Source organism: Melospiza georgiana, chromosome 10 (assembly GCF_028018845.1).
Source record: "Melospiza georgiana isolate bMelGeo1 chromosome 10, bMelGeo1.pri, whole genome shotgun sequence".
Classification (NCBI taxonomy): Eukaryota; Metazoa; Chordata; class Aves; order Passeriformes; family Passerellidae; genus Melospiza; species Melospiza georgiana.
In genome coordinates, this window is record NC_080439.1 from 4464333 (window position 1) to 4479019 (window position 14687).

The window sequence follows — 14687 nt, forward strand, 5'->3', positions numbered from 1 at the left end:
AATCTCTTCTGCCCCTGGAGGACAACAGGCAGCTGCTTCTTCCTCTCTCTCTCTCTCTGCTGAATTTCCTTTACTGGAAGTTAAAATAGACAGGGGCAAGTTAATTTTATTTTGGAGACAGAGCATTTTTGTCTGTGCCTTTCATAATGCTTCTGGATTATTAAAACTCCTTTAAACCACGACTTTTTAATCCATTTAAGAAGTCCAATTTTCTTTCTATGCTGTTTCACCCCAGCAATTTCCCTCTCCCAGGAAAACCCAAATGACTCAAATCTAGCCTTTTTTATTGCTGTTCTGGGCCTTTCCCCCTCACGTCTTGGCTGCTGATACAGAACAAGGACAGAACTCAAGGCAGGATGAGGCCCCCAAAACAAGGAGAAAGACACCAAAGCCAAACGTTCTGACGTGATGATCTGTTGTATTTTCAGTCCATTAATACACATTCATTTACCAGATACAAACAGAGTGGAAAGGAAAGCCATGGTTAGCAGGAACAAGGATACAAAACTCAATTCCAGCGGCCTTCACAGAAGGGATATTCTGTATCACAGCAGCACAGTCAAGGGAGGGATGCACGGAGACCTGCGCTCACACCCCAAGTGGAAGCTCTCCTTTTGTGGATTAGGTTAGCTAGAGACATAATTAAAAAAAAAAACAACCCTGCAAAACACAACAAAACATTCCAAAAATGGTGACTTTTGGACACTTTTTCTCATTTACCTAGAGTCAGGACTAGGGAAAGTTGGAATTATTGACACAGAGGAGATTTTATGAAGACACTGGAAGGTTAAAAATAGAATAACCACAAGTACTGGAAAATCTAACAAGAAAGCAGGCAGGGAAAGGAAAACAAGGGGAAAAAAAAGTGACACCCCAAGAGGATCATTGCATTCAGTGGTCGATGTGTGGTGACTGGGGCAGCCCCACTTGGATACACTGAGATTCACAGGCTGGCCTTGATCCACGGCCACGCAGTTCCACTCAGGATCCTGCAGAGCTCCTGGCTCCACAGGGCAGCAGCCACTGCTTGGCTGAATCCATTTGCAGAATGAGTGCCAGGAGCTGTGACAGTGTGTTCACATCTCTGGGGCACCCTGCTCATATCCTGCTCTGCTCTTCTTCCCCTTGGCCACCACACCATGAAAGGCTCTGGTGAGAGGGGTCAGCCTGGCCCAGGAGAGGGAAATGGCATTGTCCTACAGCTCTCTCACACTTGTGTGGGAGTGTCCCCAAAATGCAGCTCTGTGACCAGACACAGCCCCCAGAGCGTCCTTGCCACAAGTGTTCAAGGCTCCTTACACTGAAATAACAACAGCACATCTGCACTTGATTGTACAGGGATGCTCCCTCCGGAAGGAAATATTCATTGGAAATAATTCATGGGAGAGTCCCAGCCAGGCAACACCTGCACTGAGCTTCTCCCAGGGACAGCACCAGCATTGCAAAATCACGTTGTGATCAAAAGAAAGGCAAATGGAGTGTTTGGGGTTTAATGCAGCACAGCTCACCAAGTCAGGGGACAAACTGAGAGCAAGAGACAGACACTGAGCTGAGCACTTTGCCTCTTCCATGGAGTGGTTCTCTTATAAACTGTTTTTAGTTCAGTTCTTGCAGACAATGACATTTTATCCCTCATTTTTAAATCATGCATTATCTTTACAGTGAAACATTTATTCAGTCCAATATCTATACAACAAAACACATATTTTAAAATATTAGACCATTAAAATTTAAGGAAAGGAGTATGAGTTCTCAAAATGATACCCGTTAAAGAATAATTTAAAGGGAAAAGAAGTGTTCTACTCGGGTTGAATCACAAAATAAAGTCTGAGTCTGGGAGAATTTCTCATTCCCTATAGTTGTAACAAATAAATGCCACAAGAAACAGCAGATGTTTCTGGGGTTGCCAGTGCTTGGATCCTCATCTCCTGTTCCAGCTCTGGGTACCATGGGTGACTTTCTCCACTTTGAGGCCCAAGCTGGTTGGACAGACTAAGAAGCTGTGATTGTTCAGGTGCACAAACCAACTCTCTCAAAGTGTTCAACCTCACAGGCTTCTTAATGTAAGAAACAAACCTGCAGCACACAGGACCCAAGGAGGCAGCTCCAGACAGCACAGCCTGGGCTGTGAGTGAGCAGGGTCATCACTGGAGTGGCTCCAGCCCTCCTGTCTGTCTGTCTGGGGTGAGCAGAGCTGCTTCCACAGGGAACCTGATGGCCTCACAAGCCCCTGGGGATGCTGGGCTCTCCTCACTGTGCTGAGGCTGCACACCCTCCTTGCACTGGAATGTCTCTAAACTCCTGGTATCAGGAATTTAGCACCAACACAGGGCAGGGATGGTCAGCACAGTGCCTCTGCTTCCACAGAGGTGAACCTCCTGCCAGACAGAGAGCCAACATCAGGCCTGTCTGCTACCTCAGTTATGAAAGAGCTCCTTAATTAGCACCTTCTCACACCAAATAACTCAATTACATGTCCCTCCATGGCTCTGCTGTGTCACTGGGGACCAGCAGCTACTGAGCATTGCAGAGCCGGAGTGGTTGTTCCCCAAGGCAGCCTGGCAGAGGGGGAGTTAACACCTCTGCAGTTAAAAGCCCCAACAATTAGCAACCTACCATTTTAAAAGACAATGTAAGGGTAATTTAACAATTATAAAAACCTTTGCTAATATCAGGAGGAGGAGAATAAGAGCACTTAGAAGGTGACAGGAGTGTTGCACTTCAAGGTTCAGTGCGCAGGTGGTGGGGTTGAACAATTTCTGACTCTGAACATGGACCTGTGTGACTGACAAGGATTCTCTGGCAGGCTGTAATTGTTTAAAGTCAGCAGCTTCAGTCCAACTAAAACAGCTAAAAACATCAGGAGAGGAAAGCTCTGACCCTGCACTGATGTGAAACCACAGGACACCTTTGATCTTTGTGATTGGAAATGGTCAGGGCACACATTGCTTTGGCTCTGCAGGGGGTGACCCCAGGTCGGGTTTTTGAAGAGGAAAAATGTCAAGGGAAGATATTTCTGTGCTTACAGCATGCCAGGTAAAACCATCAACCCCCTGGACTCAAGCACATAAAATGCTGCACATGCACTTCCCAAAGGTGAACCAGACCACAGATGCCAGAAAGGAGCAGAGGAGGCAACTGCATCTACAAAACACAAGTGTAAAACAGTGGAAGCTGCAGGAATGGGCTGAGATTTGGAAGAACATCTGGGGTTTGTTCCCTATTTGGGTGATGCAGCAGGGACAGAATAAGCTGGTGCCTATTTACAGGTCTGAACACACAAGGCAATCAGCTGAAATGTCATGCCAGCTACCTTTTGGGCATAGGTAGGTGACCAGTGGGATTATTTTCCAGTTAAAAAACCGCTGGAAGACGTAGAAAAGAAAAAATATAAATTCTTCTGTGAAACAAAATAAATACCAGTTTACTGGGCCTTTGGACCAAGGAGTGTTGGGCACAGTATAACCCTGGGAAGGGAAGGGATGGATGCCTGAATGGGGGCAGCAGAAGAGCTCAGCCTCCCACTCCTCCAGATCCAACTCTCCTGAAGTGTTTCCATTCCATAATGCTCCACTATCCCAGTGGCTGACACAGCACTGCAGGCTGCCAGGAACACCTCAGGCTGGAGCTGGACATGGAATTGGGAGACAATTGGGCCTCACTGCAGGATGGAGCATGGGCTGAGACCCAGGCTGGTGCCCACCACACCAGGTCCTAACCCAGGAACTGTAGTGTTTTTCCCAGGATGCTGGATTGAACTGCTCTGTACAGGGAGGTGCAAAAGAGCTTTGGAAAGCTTCTAACAGCAATGTGGAACAGGAATGTGCATGCTGAGCTTTACTCTGCTTGGGAAGACACATCCTGCATGACTGCACTCAAGGCTGTGGCTGGATCAGTAACAAAGCAGAGCAGAGACAAGGCTTTGTCATCTGCTCCCCTTCCCCCTTGCCTTCACCCCATCTACAAACCCACACATCAGCTTGGTCTGAGCATGGTGTCAGCTTACTGGCCCTTCCCTTCTTTTGAGTAAGGGGAAAGGGATGGAAATGAAAATCTCCCCACAGGCTGCAAGATGAATGCACAGAGTGCAGAGCTTGGTCCAGATCACGCAGCCTCTCCAGTCTCAGTCCTGTCACATGCAGGGCCTTGGCTTCCCCCAGCTCTGCACACCTCAGGCTTGAGTTGGAACCTTGATCCTTTCCTGAGGAAATCAGTCACACTCAGTGGGACCAAGCTGATGTGCTGTGTGTGCAAAGGCCAGCAAGCTCCAGTGATCTCCAGCACCTCCAGAGACTGCCTTCTGCCAAGCCTGAGGGCTGCTGATTGCTCCAGCTGCAATAGGAAGAGGATTTTTTCCCCTGAAGGGATGAAGAGACCAAAATGCTGATTCTGATACAGGATTGTTAGTCTGTTTCCCTTTAAGAAGTGAAACACACTCAGAAAGCTGCAGGACAGCCCAAGGCAGCAGCAAATGGCACTTCCCAGCAGTGGCAGGGCTGCACAGTGTGCTCTGATGGCATGTGGAGGGGTGAGATGGGGAGCTCCAGCGAGCCAAGGCGCAGACACCCAAAGCCTGAGAAGCAGCACAGGCAGCCCAGGCCTCCTGTGCAGCCACAGCACGATCACAAGCACAGGATACAGCTGGCAGTGGTGACAACATCGACTGGGAGTCAGTTCCTGTCCTAGGAAGCAGCCTGCATCCTTTAGATGCTCAGAACATGCCTGAAGAAGTAAGTCCTCCAGAAGTTAAACTTCTGTCTGCCACCATTTCCAAGTTTTTCTGCTCCTCTTGTCTGCTAGTGTTGATTTGCTTCAAGTTCCTCCACCAAAATCCTTCTGAAGGCTCATTACCTTGGTGGAGAAGCTTTTAGTCTTCTTTCACATTCCAAAATCCCGTATTTTTCATTAACTTCTCTCCTGAGAACAAGACTTTAAAAGGTAAAGCAGTCTGCTTTATCTTCTTAAGTCCAAACCTCCATGGGTACCATGGACTCCTTTGTTCCAACAGAGGGAAGCAAGTACTCTTCCTCCAGAAAACGAAAGGGGAATTGTACTAAAAACCCACGAATCTTTTTCAATTCTTCTGCTGCTTTCACAGGATCATCAGTTGCTAATTTGGGCTTGCTGATGAAATCACGCAGTTGGGCTAAATTATTCACCTGGTCACTGGGAAGGCATCGAAACACCTGAGCAGAACAGAAAGCAGAAGTCACCTGTCAGTGCAGGGGAAATGCAGCAATGCAGAGCTCCTGAAAAAGAACCAAGCTTCCAGTGCTTGGAAAATTCCCCAGGGTGGGAGTGGCTGAATGAACAGCCCAGAGAACAGGGAGGGAAGAGGTAAGTGCCTGCCCTGGATGAGGCTGGAGCAGGCAGAGAGGAAGCTCCAGGGCCTTTTCTAATCACTGCAAAAGCTCATTAAAAGACAGAAGTAAAATTTGCTTCTACTCCAGTTACACTGTGGCTAATTACAAGTAGTAACTACACCATGGTCATTCACTGGAGCTACAGCTGATGCAAACACAGAGAAATCTGATCTGCTGCCTTCATGGGTGCTGTCACACTGAGAATTCACCAGCTCCAGTTTCCTGTTCACAGCTCTTGCATCTGACACTACTCATTCCTTCAAAACATCTCTGAAAGTCCTGCCCCAGGAACTGGACCTGCTCTCTTTGCCCTCCCTGTGCTGCTGCTCCCATTGGCATCTGCTGCCCCTGTGAGGGATGGAGGGAGGGGGAAGCTGCTGTGCTCCTCACTTTATCAAAGATGGTGGCATTCCGAGCTGCTGTGGCAATCCACACCTCCTTGAAGAATTTGTCACAGACGGGATCCTGGTGTTCAGGGCTGAGGTCAGAGCCGCCAAGGACAACCCTGAGAAGACAAAGGGATGGATGCTCACACAGGCTGAGGCACTGGGCACTCCCCTCCTGATAAATGCCAGGAGACAAGGAGTTTCCTTGGGACTTGCCAAACCCTGTGTGCTCCCAGCACCCTCCCACTTCCATGCTCTGTGATAATCTCTCAGCTCTAAAGCTGCCTCATTTTCTCCTTTTCTTCTGTGCAGTAACTGTCCAGATGGGAAACAGGGTGGGAAAAAAAAAGAAAAAAAAGAAAAAGGCCTTAAACTAAAAATGGCTGTGTTGTGGGCCAGATGGCTGCTCCCAGCAAAGAAGCTTCCTTTAAAAAGTGACACTGCCACCCAGGATTGAGAGTGTGCACAAACGGGATCTGGAGGGGAAATACCACTTGTTTATGAGCTCTGCTAGTGAAATCCCAGAGCAAAAATAATTTGTAAAATCAAGCTGCTAAGCTGGGGAGCAGCGTGAGGAAACAGCAGCAAAACCCTGGGCTAAGGGCAGGCCGGGCAGAGCTTGGGCAGGCAGTGTTAGCCCATTGGTTAGAAGGGCTGTGGGGCACGTGAGGCCTGAGCAAGCCCTCCCCTGTCCCCTGTCCCTGCTGTGTCCCCTGTCCCCCGTCCCTGCTGTGTCCCCCGGCCGCACCTGAAGCAGCGCAGGCGCAGGGACTGCGCGAAGCGGCCGGCGCGGAACTCCTGGCCGTCCATGAGCGAGGGCACGGTGTCGCTGTCCTGCACGATGATGGCCATCTCGCTGTCCCTCTTGCCCAGCATGCTGCGGTCGTTGATGTTGGCAGAGCCTGGGCAGGGCACGACAGGCACGGGCAATGAAGCACTGCTGCTCCAGGTGCTCCTGCACAGCCTCCATCACCACCCGGCCCCGTGGGGAACAACCACGGCTCCCACAGGTGAAACCCAAACCTGACGCATGAAGGCTTTAGCTGTTGTATTTAAGGTTTTAGCTGTTGTGTTTTTCAGATCCTGGACTGCATTAATGTGTAATTCTGAACTCCAATCAGAGTGTTGGTAAGCTCTCTTCACATTTTGGTCAGATCCTTCTAAGCCTGAGAACCAAGGACACCGTCTGCCCCAGGCCCCAAAAAGTACAAACCAAAGTGAATCAGGGTGGGGAGCAAATTGGCATATAATTAGATCTATAATCTATAATTAGATTCAGGTAATGAAGTTATATACCATAGACCAAATTTATATCTGTCTGAGAAACTCATGACCATTGTCCATTTTGGGTGTAGCCCCCTGGGGAGGCTTTGTCTGCCCTTACTGTACCTGAAGGCCCTTCAATAAATATATCCACTTTTATCTTTTTAACTTTGTCTGGCCTCTGCTTCTAGGTAAGCCCAGGCACCAACCAGGGGCTTCCTTATGGAAACACAGACCCTGAGAGGAGCTGGGGGAGAGAGAAAAAAAACCCAACTAATTTTTGTAGGCTTCAATGGAAGAAAATTAAATCACAGCCAAGCCCAGGCCAACATTTTCCAAATTTGTTTTTTCTGCAACTTCTCAGATGCTTCTGCTGAAGGAGCCACACATCTTTCAAAGGTCTGAACTGCATTTGGTTTGGATACCCAGTGACCTGAGGCAGGATGAGCTCTCTGGGTAAATCACAGAATGCTTTGGCTTGGAAAAGACTTTCAAGCTCCTCTCCTTTTAACCTCCCTGCCATGGTCAGGGAAACTTTCCACTAGACCAGGTTGCTGTGCCATTCAGAGGGATCTGCTCAAGACCAGCTGAGGCTTTGTCCCCCAGACAGGTTTCTCTGTCCAACACAGACATCAGAAAGCAGGGCATGGGGGAACACTGTTTGCTTGCAGCTTTGGCTCCAAGGGAACTGCAAGACTTAGGGAGGGATAGGCATAATGAGGTCATTAACCCACAGAAAGGACCAAAACAACAATAAAAAACCTCCAGACACAGCTGTAAGAGACCCCCAGGCTGCAGTTAGCCATTGAGCCTCCCCAGGAACTGGATTAACTCCAGGGGGGCCAACACCTCCAGAGGAAAATCCAGCTAAGTGCCTCTCTGTCCTTTCACCCCCTCCTCCAGCCCAGAAGCTCCATGAGCACTTAATTTCCATGCACTCTTATGTGGAAAAGGTATGACTTCCCATCCCCTCACCAGGCAGCAGAGATGCACAGGCTGTATAAAAATCTACCCTCAAGCTTATAGGTACAGAAAATAAAAACTAAGATCTGCCTCAGGCCCCCCAGACCATCCCAGCTGGAACAACACAGCTCCTGCTGTGGTATCAAAGCACCTCAGAGCCACTCTGTGCACTGGGGACAGGATCTGAGAAGGTGACAGAGGAGCAAACCTCACCACAGGGCATCTGCTTTGAAGGGAGGGAGTATTTTGAGTCTTGTAAAATCTGGTATTAAGGTATTCCTTGGCAAAGCTTTTATTGCTGATGTAACAGCTCAAAAAGGGCTTCTTTAAAGAAACAGGCTGAAATTCTGCTGCAGTGCAGAGCTCTGAGCCTGAACTCTCTTGTCTTTGCTTCATGTTCTCATAATAAATACGGTAAGAGAAGAGGATGAAATGATATCTATTACTCCCTATAGCATATTGTCCCATTCTTAGGAAATGGAGCTGACACATGACACATGTTGTCCAAACTTTCCAAATTTTACAGCACATTCTGTTCTTTCAGGAACAGATGACAAGTCTCACAAGTCTTCCTGCTAGAGCAGAGTTTGATACAAGACAGATGGACAATATTCCCTGCACTGGGATTCTCTTCACGGTTACACACAGATTTAAAAGATTTTAGAAAAACAAATGAAATGACAGCCCTCTGAATCCTTTCTTCCCTCTTGATGAATTTATGAGTTTGGTTTTTGGGTGTTTTTTTTTTTTTTTTTTTAAACAGCAAAATATTTCTCAAGAAAGAAATGACAATACAGCAAAGTCCAAGGCACTGCAGCCTGCACTGTGCATGGGGATGGGAAGGGATTGATCCAGGTAGAACCCAGGGCCCCAAACCCCTCCTAGGAGCCCCTGCTCACCGATTATAACTGTGTTGTCATCAGCAATGAGCAGTTTGCTGTGCACATAGATGAGCTCTGTGACCAGCTTTCCTTCCAGCTCTGCATATGTCCGAAGGCCACAGAAGGATATGTAGTTTATCCACTTATCTCCAACTGAAAATTAAAAGATAAGAAAATTGATGGCATGAGGGAGGTGGAAGAAAAAAAAAGACCTTGTTTACATGAAGACCCCTATGAATAACAGTTCACTTTTGACTTTTAAAACTTATAAATGAACAGATAAAAGAAAGAGTTTTTTAAAAAAATAGATTTGAAAATTTGCTTGTGAGCTCATTGTGCTGCTCCGATCTGCTGCCTGCTCAGAGACTCCCACTTTGGTGAGAAATTACTCCAGTCTCCTGGGCACGGCACAATAAGTGGACTATGAGACTGTTTTTCTGCAGATGCTGCAGAAAGGAGGCTGGAAGCAGGTGTTTTGTCCATGCTCAGTATGGCAAATGTGTCCTAATGCACTTGTGTGCAGTTCCCATTTACACCAGGACCTAGAACAAATGAGGCATTATGCATGGTCCCAGTGTTTGTGATTATGTGGGTTTTCACAGTGCTCCAATTCCCAGCAGAGCAAATTCCAGCAGGATTCCTCATGGCAAGGAAACAGCCTCCTGCTTGGGCAGGTTCTTCCTCTCCACATCTGACAAGTGCCAGAAACAAACCCTGTGTGGGATCCGTGGCTCCAGAAGCGTGACCCCGCTCAGGACATTTTCCAAATAACACAATCCTGAGCAGCTGCAACTGTGCTGGGCTCCTCCCTGGGGTGCTCCCCTCCTCTGCATCAGGGCTGCAGCCAGGTCTGAATTCTGACAAGTGGCCATGGCCTGTGTGACCCAGCAGAGCTCCCCATGGGAGGACGGACAAGGAGGAGGTCGCTCTCAGCCCCACGAGCCCGCAGCACGTGCTGCATGATGTGTTACAGATGCATCCTCCAAACAGCAGCATCCAAAGTAAACAACACAGAGGAGAGGAATAAAGTTCTTACCCTCTGCCTTCAGCTGGCCCAGGATGGAGTTTTCCCCTCGGCACATGGTCCTGGAAAGAAGGTAGGCAGCCATGAGCACCCCCGTGGCTGCAGACAGCAGCTTGTGCTGGAGCAGAACTGGCTGGGGTGAATCACAAACACAGCTGCCTCTCAAACAGGGTGCTTCTTTTCCCAAAGGACAGTTACTACTGCTCATGTTCCAAAAGGTGCTTATTCCAACCTCCAGAGGAGCTGGGGAGCACTTCTGTCTTCCAGAGCACGTGGCAATGATTGTAAATGTGTGACAAGCAGGGCTGCTACCCCCTGTGCCAGGCCTGGGTGTGAAATCATGTTAAGAAAACGTGCAGAACACCAGGTCAGGGAGTTGGTGTGATTATGGCTGGGCTGGAAAAGCCACAGCTGGAATTCCACTGAGCACAAATCAACCCATGGGCAATCTCCTCTGGCTGCCCTTGCAGGAGGAAGCTCAGGCAGAAGGGTCAGGGGCATGTTCTACTTTCCACCTGCTTGTGTCCCCTGCCCCTCATCCTCCTGGAGGTGCAGCAGGAGCCCTGCAGGCCAGCAGACAAGGGGGATTTCATTCTGAGGGTTGCAGCAGTCTCTGCACACTGACTGTGCCCTGGCCATACCATAACATAGCAGCTTTCCAGTAAAACCATCTTGGGCCATTTTGCCTTCTACATTTCTCACCCTACTGCATCTCAGTCCTTCCTGTGAGATCTACTGGGCTGCAAGTGCCCCCCCAAAACATCCATCCTGCAGCAGGGGACTCACACTGGGGAAGATGCCATTGCCTGCATGGGGCCAACAGGCAGAGCCAGGCCAAGTACTGACCAAAAAGGCAGATTTGGAGATAAATCTTGGTCAGCAAGTCTGATTAATCAGCAAAGTGGAAAATGTGACGGTGTTCACAGGGGTCTTAGGATGAGGGAAGAGATGAGGATTTGACTCCATGTTTCAGAAGGCTTGATTTATTATTTTATGATATATATTATATTAAAACTATACTAAAAGAATAGAAAAAAGGATTTCATCAGAAGGCTGGCTAAGAATAGAAAAGGAAAGAATGATAACAAAGGTTTGTGGCTCGGACAGAGAGTCTGACCCAGCTGACTGTGATTGGCCATTAATTAGAAACAACCACATGAGACCAATCCCAGATGCACCTGTTGCATTCCACAGCAGCAGATAACCATTGTTTGCATTTTGTTCCTGATGCCTCTCAGCTTCTCAGGAGACAAAAATCCTAAGGAAAGGATTTTTCAGAAAATATCATAGCTACAGAAAACAAATCATAGAATGGTTTGAGTTGGTTGAGCCCTAAAGCTCATCTAGCTCCATGCCCCTGCCATGGGCAGGGACACCTTCCCCAAGACCGGGCTGCCCAAAGCTCTGTCCCTGCTGGTCCCACGGATGGCAGGGGGAGCTTGGGGACCCCCTGCAGCAGTGGGGGTGTGCAGGGGGCTCTGACAGCTGGTGAGGTACCTGTAGTTGAAGTGCATGATGGCCTGCAGGGCGTTGCCCCCTCCTGTGGAGATGTCCCCTTCGAAGCCGGGCAGCAGCGGGATCACCACGTACACTCGGAAGCGCCGGTTCTCCCTGGAACAGAGAGAGTGGGGAATGTCAGCCTGGGCAAGGCACAGCTTCACACCAGGTGAACTACCCTCAGCCTCATTTCCCCTGAGATGACTGAGCTGGTTCCCATCCAAGGCCACCACACAGATTTTAAGGGAGCAAAGTGTGAAGTGCATTTCCAGGAAATCATCACCTGCCATCAGTGCTGCTCTGAGAGCTCCTTCAGGAGCAGAAGGAATCATTTACTCACAGCTAACAACAAAAGAAGCTAAAGGAAAAGAAACACATTTTTACTGAAATTCAGGGGCAGGCTAAGGATTTTTCAGATTGTATCTGTCACTATAGAAGTTTGTTTGAGCACCCCAATAGGCCAGTCACAGGGATCCTAGTGCAGACTGGTGGGGACAGCTGCCTGGCTGAGCACAGCAAAGCTTACAGAAACCCAAAAGCTAACCCAGCATTCCCACTGCTTCCCGCTTTTCAGAAGTCAGAAACCCAAGACTGAGAGAGTGCAAACGGGACAAAGGTTTCCACAAAAGGTGAAAAAAGTTCAGAGCACAAGCAAAACATTGATCACTAGGGGAAGGCAAATATATCCTTGATACATCACAGCACCCAAAAATCTCCGTTCCAGAGTTCTCCAAACTAATCCTAATACCCTAATCCTGACCCCATTCAGAACAAAAGCTACTATTATGGCACTGCTTGGGGCTTTTCTCAAAGCTCCCTTTGGGTTTCCTCTGCTGACAAAGGCCAGGTGCATCTGCTCTGAGAGCCCTTTCCAGGTGCCCCTGGGCGCTGGGAATTCGCTCTGTGCCCTGCAGGAGAAGGAGGAGGATGAGGAGGATGATGCTCCATGGAAGGATGCTGCCACTAGATGGCAAACACAGTTTGATCAGCACAAAACCATTCCAGCAGCACTCTGAGGAAGAACCAGTCTGCAGTTTTTGCTAGCAGCACTCCTTCCTCAGCAAGCCATGCCTGTGAATTTAGGGGGGTGGGAATTGTGAAGCACTGGGGTCCCATCTGAGCTGGGAGGGAGACAATGAGGACCTGTGTGCCTCATTTCAACCAGAGCTTCCTTCCAGCTGTGCTGGGCACTGCAGACTGGCTCTGGCTCACCAGCAGAGCTCAGAAATAGTTAATGAGGCCTTACCCAAACACAAGAGACTGTGAAACCAAGTCTGTTTGTATCATGAGAAAGGTCTACCAACAAAAGCATTCCCCAAAAAGCAGCTTGTTTGTATAAGGACAGTGTTTACTAAACTGCCTAGAGAGCCACCCATGAAAAAAAGAGGAAACCAAGAAAAGAACATTATTAATAACATCAGTAGAAAATATTTAGTCTAGAAGAGTGAGAAGTATACAAGCTCACTACAGACCTTAATTTATAATTAAATGCTGTTCTCCTGGGGCAGTTTGGAAAATTAGCATTATGATACAAACCATTTAGGTCTGGTCCCTCTCCAGCTCTCCTCCAGCCCCCTTAGGCACTGGAAGGTGCCCTAAGATGCTTTGTCCAGCTGCCTCTGAGCTTCAAAGCTGCACTACAAACACAGCAAGAGCATTTCCAGCAGCACTGGCACTGCTCCTCATTTACCATAGGTGAGAAAATCCATCCCACCTTTTCATCCTTAGCTAATTTCAATTTTTTTGGGCTACTCACTGCAGCTTACAGGCAACTCCACCCTGTTGTTAATGGCCCAGCAGATAACACCCTGGCCATCCCTGTTGCAATAGTTCCACAGTGCTCTGAACACAGCCTGGCCCAGGGCAGCTCCTGTGGCCTTGCAGACATGTCCTGCACTCTGGTGGCTGTCTCAGGTTGGATGCCTTTATCCAAGTGGGAATTTCCAAGCTCAAGTGCAAAAAAGAGCAGAATTCCTGCAACCTTGGAGAAAGAACCTCTGGAAAAGCAGGCCCTGCAGAGTTCTGGACAACTACAATATGGAAAAAATAATCCATGCATGAAAACATCTCCGTGTGTGGTGAAACAGCCCATGAGAGATGAAAGGGAAAAGTTCAGAAAGTTTCCTGCATTTCAGCCCAGCAGGAGCAGGGTACAGTTTAATACTATGAAATGTATGTCTCAAAGAGACTCCTGGGGAGCAACCCTGAGCAAGGGTGCCCAGGATCAAAGTGAAGACAAGCCACAACCTGTGGCATTAATGTTAGCACAGGGTTAGGTGTGCTGAAGGAGTGTCTAAAGCATGGTTGGATTCAATCCATCCAGGAACAAACAGCGGTCCCCTTGCAAAGACTGGAGGTGGTGAACACCCTGCAGCATGTACTAGAAAAAGTTGTTCAAACAATAGCAGAACCCTGCAGTCAAATCCTCAAAATGTGTTTGCTTCCCTAGCTTGAAGCCGCTCCTCTCTAGATTATTTAAATAAACCACAAATCCCAGTTCACACTTCCCACCCATGAAAATGCCTGACCACCCAGCTCAAGGCAAATTGGCAATGGAGCAAAGGTGTCACTGAACCAGTGCACAAAAGACTTGTCTTTAAACAAATTCTGTAGTTAAAAATACATTTATATTGGGGTAAGTCCAGAAAATCACTTTATAGATGCAAAGAAACCACTTGGGAGTCTCACTGCTGCAAATGCAGATGCTCGACCCTGTCAGTTCTGTGTTGGCACAGCTACTGTCCAGCTGTGGCCACTGAGGGGTTATTTTTTTGCACCACAGCATGGAAAGGCACCTGAAGAGTTCCAGTGCCTCATCAAGAACAGGTTACCTGTGAGCTTTAAGAATCCTCTGAGCAATCGCATCACCAATCTTGTTCCAGACAACTTTGTCATCAGCACAGCTAATGAAAAACTGGTTCTGCAGGAAAAGCAAGAGAAGCTACTGTCAGACACTGCCAGCAACCAACCCAAAGTATTTGCATGCTTTATTTCAGACCAAGAGCAACCAAAGATAGCTGGGTTTGTGTGCCGTTGGATTGTAGGCTTTTTAAAATTATTATTAAATGATGTGTGTGTCTATGCTTGCTCAAGGAATGAATTAGTCCTTATTAATCACACTCCTTAGAAAGTTCATGTAAAGAGCAACCTAACAAAAGCCTAAGGGAAAAAAAAAAAGAGGAGAAAAAGCATCTCCATTCAGCCAGCACTGAGTGTCACTCTGACACAAGAGATTGCTGCAGCTGAAGGCTGTGTGGATGAAGAGCTGCCCTGTGAGTGGGAGGCGTGGGCATGCACAAGGGACACAGAG

At 48.1% G+C, this 14687-nt stretch overlaps 1 protein-coding gene across 2 annotated transcripts in view; it reads right to left on the reverse strand.

The window, feature by feature from the left end:
• Positions 1-1557: 1557 nt before the first annotated feature.
• The window catches only part of PLD1 (phospholipase D1), a 60933-nt gene continuing 47803 nt past the window's right edge, over positions 1558-14687 (reverse strand). For both annotated transcript variants that reach the window (XM_058030920.1, XM_058030919.1), the window contains 7 exons: positions 14209-14297; positions 11378-11491; positions 9893-9942; positions 8875-9009; positions 6498-6651; positions 5754-5868; positions 1558-5186 (listed from right to left, as the gene is read on the reverse strand). In XM_058030920.1, coding sequence (XP_057886903.1) covers positions 4962-5186; positions 5754-5868; positions 6498-6651; positions 8875-9009; positions 9893-9942; positions 11378-11491; positions 14209-14297 — 882 coding nt within the window. In that variant the 3' untranslated portion in view covers positions 1558-4961. The remainder of the gene's footprint in view (positions 5187-5753; positions 5869-6497; positions 6652-8874; positions 9010-9892; positions 9943-11377; positions 11492-14208; positions 14298-14687) is intronic.